This window comes from Theobroma cacao, chromosome 1, assembly GCF_053813885.1.
Source record: "Theobroma cacao isolate CCN51 chromosome 1, ASM5381388v1, whole genome shotgun sequence".
Lineage (NCBI taxonomy): Eukaryota > Viridiplantae > Streptophyta > Magnoliopsida > Malvales > Malvaceae > Theobroma > Theobroma cacao.
This window is the reverse complement of record NC_142639.1, coordinates 19,887,544-19,898,999: the sequence shown is the minus strand read 5'-3', so window position 1 is coordinate 19,898,999 and position 11,456 is coordinate 19,887,544. Positions and strand designations below refer to the sequence as shown.

General features: G+C 31.5%; 1 protein-coding gene and 1 non-coding gene across 2 annotated transcripts; one reads left to right on the top strand and one right to left on the bottom strand.

The window, feature by feature from the left end:
• Nucleotides 1-232: 232 nt before the first annotated feature.
• LOC18612879 (eukaryotic peptide chain release factor subunit 1-3) lies at nt 233-3,651 on the top strand. Its single transcript, XM_007049857.3, has 3 exons — nt 233-447; nt 1,558-3,047; nt 3,246-3,651. The coding sequence occupies exon 2, from the start codon at nt 1,604-1,606 to the stop codon at nt 2,912-2,914; it is 1,311 nt and encodes a 436-aa protein (XP_007049919.1). The 5' UTR covers nt 233-447; nt 1,558-1,603; the 3' UTR covers nt 2,915-3,047; nt 3,246-3,651.
• A 7,341-nt stretch (nt 3,652-10,992) lies between these two features.
• On the bottom strand, nt 10,993-11,098 carry LOC148764635 (small nucleolar RNA R71). Its single transcript, XR_016024314.1, has one exon. It is a non-coding gene; the product is annotated as a small nucleolar RNA R71 (small nucleolar RNA).
• Between the last annotated feature and the right edge of the window lie 358 nt (nt 11,099-11,456).

The window sequence follows — 11,456 nt, the reverse complement described above, 5'->3', positions numbered from 1 at the left end:
AGCTTTTAAAATTATTTTATTTTTATCCAAAACTATTTTCAACCCTTAATTATTAGGATGTAAAATTTAATACCTACGACATGCCATATAATTATACAATTCCTTTTTTTTTTTTTTTTCTGTCTATTTCACATGTGCTGCAGAGTTTCAGTTCAACTAACTCTTGATATCTAGAGTTTTAGTTCAAGTAAGACTCTTACCGTGCATAAATGAAAACAATCTTCTCCTTTTGTTTCTTATTTTTATCTTGTTTTTTAATTATTATATTTTTAAATTTATTTGATTTATCTTTTACTGACACTGTGGGTGTGCACAAATTCTACTATATATAAACTGCCTTTGGGTTTTTGCTCTTTCTCTCTCCTATAAATACTATCGCCGGACTGCACGCCGACGCAAACAAATCGCAACCTCTTCTTGCAGCACTTTGGAGGCGATCCTCGTCAGGTCTCTCTCTCTCTCTCTCAATTTCTAATTCTATCTATCTATCTATCTGTTATGGTCTCTCCTTTATTACCAACCGTATTTTACCGATTCAAAGAATAGGGGTTCTCTCGTTTTCTTTTTCTTTTCCTATTTGATTTCCTTCCGTCCAACCTCTGATTCGATCAATTATAATAAGACAAGGCAACTTTGGGAATTTTGCATGAATTATGTCGCTCAATTTATAAATACTATTTTTCCATTTAATTGGATCGCTTCGAATTTCACTGGGTTTCTTGATTTTTGTTTGAAAATTTGGTGTTTAACATAACAAAGCCTACTCTTTTCAAATAACAAGGATAAACTGAAAAAGCGTCATCATGATCCTTCATATATATTATTAGTATAATTTTTTGGCGGATATCTATAAAAATATATTAGTAGGAACCTAGGATTGTTAGTTTTTCATTGGAAGCTATTAAAACAAACAAGAATCTACTGAAATATCTTGGAAGCCTTTTGATTAAAGGAAATAATATCTTACTAAAGTATTTCTTCGATTTGGTTTCGTATATAACTTTTTTGTGACTATTCTCGATTTATTTGGATGTTCTATAAAATCAGAGGCAAAGATATTATGATTATATTAGTAAATGTTTTCATGTCTACTTTAACTGATTAATTAAGATCTTGTTTGTTAGGATTACCCGTTACTATGTGGCACATGTTTTTTTCTCTCACGCTTCTTCAGTTTATTTGAAGTTTAAGCTAGCACTTCTATATCTAAAAAATTGATTCTGATCCTGTTGGATTTGTAATAACTCTTTGAAGAATTGCCTGATTAGTAATACAAACAAATTAGATGTGTTGCAAGTGAAGGTATATATACAATTGTTTGATGCTTGCTTTGGCCTACATGGTGCTTGTGGTGATTGCCTATGATTTGATACATGCTTGCCCATTTCATTGGCAGTTTATTGGATGTAGATCTTTTATTTGTTTATATTCATGTTGTTATGGCTCTTTTGTTTGATTGACTTATACTCTAGAGAAAAATTTCAGGTTTTATATGCCGTTAATTCTAGATTTGACTACTCTCGAGTTATAGTTGGTTAATATGTTTTGGCTTTTTAGGTAATTTTGTAGCTGCTTTTTTCGGCAATTATTACTTTACCTAGCAATGGCAGACGGTCACGAGACCGATAAAAACATTGAGATATGGAAGATCAAGAAGCTGATTAAAGCACTTGAAGCTGCTAGAGGCAATGGCACCAGCATGATATCTCTTATAATGCCTCCACGCGACCAAATATCTAGGGTTACCAAGATGCTGGGAGATGAATTTGGAACTGCTTCAAACATCAAAAGCAGAGTCAACCGTCAATCTGTGTTAGGTGCAATCACTTCTGCTCAGCAAAGGCTCAAACTTTATAGTAAGGTTCCTCCCAATGGGCTTGTTCTCTACACAGGAACAATTGTTACTGAGGATGGGAAGGAAAAGAAAGTCACAATTGATTTTGAGCCTTTCAGGCCTATAAATGCATCTCTCTATCTTTGTGACAACAAGTTTCACACAGAGGCACTGAATGAACTTTTGGAATCAGATGACAAGTTTGGTTTTATTGTAATGGATGGTAATGGGACTCTTTTTGGGACATTAAGCGGTAACACCAGAGAGGTACTTCACAAGTTCAGTGTTGATCTTCCAAAGAAGCATGGGAGAGGAGGACAATCAGCCCTTCGTTTTGCTCGACTTCGAATGGAAAAGCGCCACAATTATGTGAGGAAGACTGCTGAACTTGCCACACAGTTTTTTATCAATCCTGCCACCAGCCAGCCTAATGTTTCTGGATTAATACTGGCTGGATCAGCTGATTTCAAAACTGAACTGAGTCAATCAGATATGTTTGATCAGCGGCTTCAGGCTAAGATTCTGAATGTGGTTGATGTCTCTTATGGAGGAGAGAATGGTTTCAACCAGGCAATTGAGCTTTCCTCAGAAATCCTGTCGAATGTGAAATTCATACAGGAGAAGCGCTTAATTGGGAAATACTTTGAGGAGATTAGTCAAGATACAGGGAAGTATGTTTTTGGTGTGGATGACACATTGAAGGCCTTGGAGATGGGAGCTGTTGAGATACTTATTGTGTGGGAAAATCTGGACATCACTAGGTATTTGCTGAAGAACAGCATTACCGGTGAAATTGTTATAAAACATTTGAACAAGGAGCAGGAAGCTAATCAGAACAACTTCCGTGATTCAGCTAGCTCTGCTGATATGGAGGTTCAGGAGAAGATGCCGCTTTTAGAGTGGTTTGCTAATGAATACAAGCGGTTTGGTTGTAGTCTTGAGTTTGTCACCAACAAATCACAGGAGGGTTCTCAGTTCTGCAGGGGTTTTGGTGGGATTGGAGGCATCCTTCGTTACCAGCTTGACATGAGATCATTTGATGAGCTTTCTGATGATGAAGTCTATGATGATTCTGAATAGCAATCAATCAACTCTACCCCATTACTGGTGCAGGCTGATGGGGTAAAAAGCAAAGCCTGCACTAGCGCACGAGCTGTCGGGCATACTACTGCTGCTCAGAATGCCCCAAAAATTTACCATATATCTAATCAAGGTTTGGGTTTTAAGCATTTTTAGTTTTTCTTTTTATAAGTTGTAGGTTGTAGTTGATTTGTTTTGGGGTGTGGGGTGTTTTATGTTTTAAGGCATTGTTCGGTCATTTGAATTTGTACTTGTATAACTGCTTTTCTCCTCTCCCTGCACTTTCTCCTTTTTAGTTCCATACTAAATGGCATCATATGATTTGCTACAGGCTTTATGTGGTGATGTTGCATGAACCGAGTGATGGAGCAGCTAAAATGTTTAAGGCATAGCTGGGAAGATTCCTAAACTTGCTGGAAATCCTTGGAGCTTCCTTCTATCTTCTTGTACCAGGGCCTTGGATGTATTAAATCTGGAACTTCTGATTCATATGGCTGTGGTTTAACATTGTCTTGGTTACAAGGCACTTGTCTGGAGCTATTATGCATGTTTCTACTTTTTAGAAATTAGGATAGTGTTATGCCCTCGTTGGCTTTGGTTGAAAGACTATGGCTTGTCTTATCGTATGCTGGTAATAGTTTATCTGCTGAACGTTGTATTGTGTGGTTGCTTGACATCGAACTTATTAGAACGCTATCGTATGCGTGTTTGAATTAGAAGCCTCTTGTTGGTTGATATGAACGAGTGCATTCCAGCCTTGAGTTTTTGAGATATGCAAGATTTGTGTTCATCTATCTACGTTGCTTTTAACATGATTGGGTAAATAAATTTTAAGGTAGGAAACAGACGGGACGGGTTGAGTCGGGTCATATCAGGTCAGTTTTTTATTCATATTGTTTCAATTTGAATAAATCGGAATTCAAATAGGTTTATTAAATATTAAAATCAAATTGAATTGGATTTGATTAGATTGTTTGAATTTGACTAATTTGATACCCGATTGTGTTCAATTTGAATTGAACGAATTTGCTTATAAATTTGTGTTTTACACTTTTAAAAAAATAAAAATTTATTAGACACATAATTAATAAATAAGAGAATATTTCATTTTATTAATTATCTTGACTTTTACATATTTTTAATGAAAATTGATATAAATAGTTGAGAATTAATACGGATATGGGAAGGAAGAGAAAATAAATATTTATTAAGTATGAGAATATATGTAGATATTTAATTAATTATATTAACTTTTATATATTTTTAATTTAATTAATTATATTATTATAAAATTATGAGATCTATGAAAATTTGGAGCTTAGAGCAAGGGCTTTGCTAGCTTTACCTTAGAGTAGGTCTTGAATTTCATACAGAGGTAGAACTAGCCAACTTTTGTTGAGGGGTCAAAAATAAAGAAATGAGAGTTAATAATTTAAAAAACCAATATATTGAATTTAACCAAAAATCAAAAGATTCATAATAAACAATGATTTTATATAACATGCAAATCAAGAAAAAAAAGACTTATAATAGTTTTTTAGCAAAGTTGTGTTCGATGAAGTTTCTTATATTCAGATTTATTAATTATTGATTATGTATTAAAAAGCATCCATTTCTTCATAATTGAGACTCGGATGTTTAATTTGCATTACTCTTATTCATGAGTTGAAGAATCGAGGCTTGGTGGCTCAAATGTAGGAAAGTCATTTGGACGATTTGTATATTTTCTTTTAAAATTTTGTTAATTGTTTTCAACTTATACTTTAATCAAACTTGAAAAATAACTAATACAGGCAACATCAATATTCTTATTTTATTTCTATTTTAACTAATAATATTAAATATAAAACTATAATGTATAAAATATAAATAGATAAATATGATACATAGGATAAATAATTTCCTCTATATAATCAAGTTTAATAAAAAATGATTCATTTATGAAATTTTAAGGAATAATGCAATATTACACCCTATGTTTGAGAATTACATAATAATTTTTAAGTTTTAAAGACTAAAATCTTAGAAAATAAAATTCACATAACAAAAAAAGGAAAAACATAATAAGTAAAAGATAGAACCCACATATGACAAAACAAAAAAGAAAGAGGAAGAACATGGTTGATGGTTCATAGAAATTTGGAGAAAAAAATTTATAAAAACTTAGAACATATGAGCAAATAGAATAGAAATAAAAAAAAATTAATAATAATAATATAAATAAAAAGAAGAAGACAAAAGAAACCTTTACCTCTTTTTAATTTCACATAATGGTGGTGAGAGATCCCTATTCATCCTTGTTCAAGCTGGCAAGCTCATAATTCCCTCTTGAAGAATGAAGTGTGCTTCGATGGTGAATTACATAAAAGAGAGTAAAATGAAAATGAAAAAGACAAAAGAAACGAGAAAGATATGTAGAGAAACTTAAGAGTTAAAAGGGTAAAGTTGAGTAGGATATGTGGAGTCATTTTGTAATTATTTATTTGTAATAATTATTAAATAAAGAAATTATTTTAAAGGGACCGTCAAGAGAATATATAAAAGATTTTTAAAATTTTATATGATATATAAAATTTTTAAAAAATTTTAGGGGGCAAAAGGATCTGCCCTTGCTTTCTTAGGAGGAATTTCTTTTCCTATCCTTGTACATACATTTATAGGTTCCTACATAATCGTACAGGATTATTTTTTCAAAAAAAAAAAAACAAATTATTTGGGTAAGATTGACTAAGGCCTTTTAAAAGAGAGCATGTGCATCTGGATCCTTTTCTTCAAATTTTGAATACAAACTTTAAGAACTCAATACTAATAGCGAACTAAATAGAAATAAAATCAATACAATTCTAAAATGAACGAATCAATCAAAATTCTCTTAATGAAAGAAACAATAGAAGCAATCATTGTATTTATTCAAATTTAATATTCGAAGAAATGATATTTTTATAAAAATGAATTAAATGAATAGAAAAACTGAGAGAGGAAAATTTGTAAACAAAAACAAGAATTGAATGTTTTGAACCAATTTTTGTTTAGACTTAGAAGAGTGAAGGACCAAGTGAGGAATCTCGATTACTTCGGGTCGATGAAGGAATTGGAATTGTTAGTGTAGTAAGGTTATAGTAATAAAGACCAAGAGAGGGGTGAATTGGCCTTTTGAAAATTTTTTTGAAACCTTAGTGAAAAATTAGGCCTTTTTTAAAGATAAATTTGTTACTTGTGTTGAAAACAAAGCAAATGATTTTCTTAAGTAAATTTTCAGCAATAAAGCACAAAGCTAAAATAAAAATCAAAATACAAGTATTTTATATAGGTTCAGCTTTCTCAAATGCCTATGTCTTCTCCGTTGGTGCCTAAGGAGTTTCAAATCCACTAAAGGAAAGTGCTTTTTAACGGGATCAAGCAAAACCCTTACAAATGCTTATTAACAAGATCAAGCACAAACCTTTACAATCGCATTTTACTAAGCTTAAGCGCAAACCACAATTGCTTTTTCACGAAAGAAAGCACAACTCACACAAATGCCTTTTTACAGGAAGAAGCACAACCCACATGAACTTTTCAAGGATTAGTTAGAACCTTTGCAAAAGTGTGTACAAAGGAGAAAAAACAATAGATACCTCTCAAAGGTTGGTAAGCTAAGTGTTTAAGCTTTGAGTACAAGAAAGTGAATAATCTCTTAATATCAGCTCAAGAATGATAACAAATGGCTTTGAATGCTTGAAGAAAAACTTAAAAGTTGAGTGCAAGAGAGGAATAAAGATCTTGAAACTTTTTTTTAGGGTTTGAATGTTTTTCTCTGTCTTCTCATTTATTCAAATGAGTGTAAGATTTCCTTTCATACCCACAAATGATGATAGAGCTGTTAGACACAAGATTGAGTCATTTCTAGTCGTTGTTGAGCCTTTGTAGTCGACTTTAGATCTTTTATAGTCAACTATGTTTCTTTAAAATCTTGAATTAGGGCTTTTATAGTTGAGTATAAGTGTGCTCTAGTCGATTCTCTACCCAAGAGCTCATCATTTTAGTTTTTCTCTTCTATAATCGAATGGTCCCCTTCCTAAAGTTGACTAGGGTTGAGTTTCTTCAAGAATGTTGTGCATTCTGCATTAGGATTGACTGCCATTAGTGATGTAGTCAACTGGTGCTTTGACTTTTTTAGTTTTCTCATGCATTCTGGTTAACTAGTGAGGCTTTGTAGTCGACTAATGCTTGTAATACTTCAAGATTTCCATGCATTCTGCCATAGCATCAACTGGCCTTGCTTTGTAGTTGACTAGAACTTTGTTCTCTTTAAGTTTCTTGACATTTTAACATGTGTAGTTGGCTATATCTTCCTTGTAGTTGAATATTGAGCTGAGAAATGTTTGCTCTTTGTTTCCTCAAGCTTAAAACTTAGTGTTTGAAAGCTCTTTGATGTTTTCTAAATATGAATGGCTTTTCAAACATTTTTTAAGACTTTTAGAGGATGAAACCATTTTAAATGCATTCAAATCAAGTTTCAAACATCAAGCAATTTTGTCAAAACAAAACATGAATCAAGTTCAAGTCTAACAATCTCCTCCTTTTTGATATGATAAAATCATGAGCATAATTGCATTTGAAATCTCTTTTGAAAACTCCTCCTAACTCCATTAGTCTCTAAGCCCTTGTTTGAAAACATTTAAGTTCAAGTGAAAGGGATTTTGAAATATATTTGAAATGTAGTTTCTCCTTTTCAACACATGCATCAAGTTTCAAAAGTTTTCAACAGTTTCAGCTAAACTTGAATATAAGAGTGTTTCGATTGTGCTCATAAATCTTCTCCCCCTTGTTGCTATATAAACAAGGTTTAAAAGTGGGAGCGTTAAACACTTAAGCTTATGAGATAATGGTTAATGAAAACCATCAAATATATATAAGCATTAAGATTAATATATATATATATATATATCCAACCAAGTAATCAAGAAATATGGCCATGCAACACATTCAAGTATTAGTCATCAAGATAATTATCATCAAGAATGTCATATAATATATATATATATATAAAAGCAAAATTTGTGCATTACATCATTTTGTTCAAGTAAGCATATGAATCTATTATCTATAGTGATGGATTTATTATTGTTAATGTTGACATGTTATGTGATGGTGACATTATGATGTTGTGGTAGTTCAATTGTCACCAAAATTGATGATTGAATTGTAACAAGTATGGAATTAGGTATTGTATATTATTTATTGTGATGGATGCAATTATTTGTGACATACATAATTTATTGTGATAGATCATTATATTAGTTAATAACAGCATATATTAAAAATCAATGATAGACATTTTTATTTATTGACAGAAATCTTTAAAAATCAGTGACAAAATTTTTTAATAGTGACTGAATCAAGTAATTCACAAACATAAGTTGTAACAAATTTAGTGACAATAGTGTCTGGATAGTGACAAAATTTTATGACAAAATCAGTGACAATAGTCTTGTGTGACAGAAAGTGATAACAATATTCTCACATTGTGACAAATGCCAGTGACAAATACTAGTGATGGAATTAGTGACAAAATAGATTTCTTAACATAATCTTGTGACAAAATCAATTACATCATTTTACAATTGAGACTAAATATTTTGATAGATTTAGTGACTGTTTTCTTAAATCTGTGATGAAATGAAGAACGGACAACTACTTGGGTTGACAAAAAATTGTGATAAAAATTACACTAATTTGTGATAGTAAATTCGTCTCTATTTACTAACGGATTTGAAAAAATTTGTAACAAAAGTATTGATAATTCTATTATAGAGTTATTTGGTCTTAATTTCTAATATATTTTGCCTAACTTCTTGAGATTTATTTTAAATAATAAGAGTTTTTAGCCATTTATTTTATTTTATTATATTGGGTTCAATTGTGTTAAGGTTTTTTTATGATGTTTTATTTTAAGTTTAGATATTATTTAAGTTAAGTTTTAGGCTTTCGTACGTGTGCTTTGAAAAAAGGGCGTACTTGGTGAAGGAGATGCATTTTAGGTGCAGACTTCAATTGCACATGTTGCAATATTTTGAGCATGTCTTTCACTACAAAACTCCAATTGATTGATTTATAAACCATTGAAACAATAAGAGGTACAACTACAACTTTGATGTTTGCTACTTTACCTAGTTCAGCCTGGAAGGTGGTCAAAAATCATGTCGATGTTGAAGTAGTGTAGCAGAGTCTCAATGAGCAATATAAAGCTTTGAGCATCGCGACCATCATGGGACCAATGCTGTGGCACCCCAATTAAGAATGATGCTTCAAGGTGTGTATGAAACTTGGTGTCATGGCCACGAAGCACCCAGCAGCATGGTGCACAAAGGAAAATTTTGGAAAAATAATCAAAAGTGCTCAATGCCGCAGTGCCCAATCAAGGAAGGTCTTGACACCTAATGAAAAAAGAAGAATAATGGAGCTATTGGACTTTTATTTGGCCTTGGACTCAATTCCCCTCTGAGAAGAATGAAAAGGCATGAATTTAGCTAGGCTTTTCTGAAGAAAAAGAGGCATTGAAACTAGCAAGAAAGCAAGGAAAGCAAGGAAAGCAAGAAAGATTGCAGGTTAGAAGTGCGATAAATATTAGAGTTCTTTTTTTCTTGTTATCTTTATACTTTCTTGTTTAGTTTTGATGGTTAAATTTCTTTTTTGGATGATGTTTACATACATTATGTTGAACTAGTTTTTAATTTAGAATTACAATTGAACCCAATGTGTAGTCCAAGTTTTTAATATTATTTCCTACTTATGATTGATAGTGTTTGAGTTATTTATTTCAATCTTATTCTTAATGTGTCTAATTGATTAGCCACTAATTAGATTAATTTGAAAATCAAATCGGAATTGAGAAAGGGAGTTTAGAGTAAACCATGGATGAAATAGCATATGTTTAATATCAACTGCATGAGATGATTGATTTGATTTGCGTGTAGGATAGACATACACTTACATGTCATATATAGCCAAAATTAATGTATTTTCTTAATAAATCTTTCTTAATTTCAATTTGCATAGACATATAGTAAATTGGTTAAGATAGATAATTTTATAAGAATCTCAACTAACACTTATAAATAAATTAGAACTCTAGGTTAACAACTCAAACATATCTAATAAGTAAAGAGGGAATAGAGGAAATTCGAATGAAACATTAAAGGGATATTGTGGTTCTAAAATTTGGATCGTTTGATTCTAGTTAAATTGTCACTCTTGCTTTTAGTTTTAGTTTTAATTGTAGTTTATTTAATTTTCAGTAGTTTTAAATTCAGTTGTTTGGACAAGATTGAGTTGTTTTAATTTTAGTAGTTAGTAAAAGGATTTGGTCAATTCTCCATGGGAACGAACTTTACTTTCATTATATTACTTGTTACAATGTGTGCACTTACGTGATAAAATCAACAATAATTTTTTGATGCCGTTGTCGAAGAGCTGTTTCGAATTTTCTTTGTTACTATTAATACCAAGCAATATTAGTCTTAATTCAAACTTTCTTTTTCTTAGCTTTCTTGCACTTTTGGTCATTGTATGCAAAGCGTTAGAAATTTGGAAATTATTCTTTTTGATCCAGAAATTGAAAAGACTTTTTGAAAACTCAAGAAGAAAAATTTACAAGTGTCAACTCAATTCAAAACATTAGCTAAAAAATAAGGAGATCAGCAAATTCAAGCGCAACTAGAACAAGAAAATAAATCCTTGCGAGAATATGTTGTACCTCACATTCAAGGCCTTCATTCTAGCATTCGTAAACTTACTGTCCAAGCCAATAATTTTGAAATCATGCCAACAATCATTCAGATGATTCCAACTTCTGTTCAGTTTAAAGGATTGTTGAATGATGATCCTAATGCGCATATTATGCATTTCCTCGAGATTTGCGATACTTTCAAAATAATGGTATTTCTTATGATGCCATTAGATTGAGGCTTTTCTCATTTTCACTAAAAGATAAGGTAAAGAGTTGGTTAAATTCACTTCCAACTGGTTACATCATTACTTGGGATGATTTAGCTCAAAATTCTTAGTAAAATTTTTTCCACTTGCTAAGACAGCAAAGGTGCATAATGATATCACCTATTTTGTGCAACTTGATTCTGAAAAACTATATGAGGCTTGGAAAAGGTATAAGGATTTGCTAAAGAGATGTCCTCACCATGGGTTACCTAAATGGCTATAAGTTCAGACTTTTTATAATGTTTTGATGGCACCTATTAGAATAACACTTGATGTTGCAACTAGAGGTGCACTTATAAGTAAATCCATTGATAAGGCTTATAATTTGCTAGAGAAGATGGCTTAAAATAATTACCAATGGCCATCAGAGAGATTAAGGACAAGAAAAATTGCTAGTATCCATGAGCTTGATGCAATTTATGCTTTGACTTCACAATTGGCTATTCTCACTAAGAAAATTATCTTATTTACACTAAAATAGCCCATTATGTTGGAAATACGCAGCCAAAAAATAATCTTTATTCCAACACATATAATTTGGAGTCGAAGAATTATCTTAATTTTT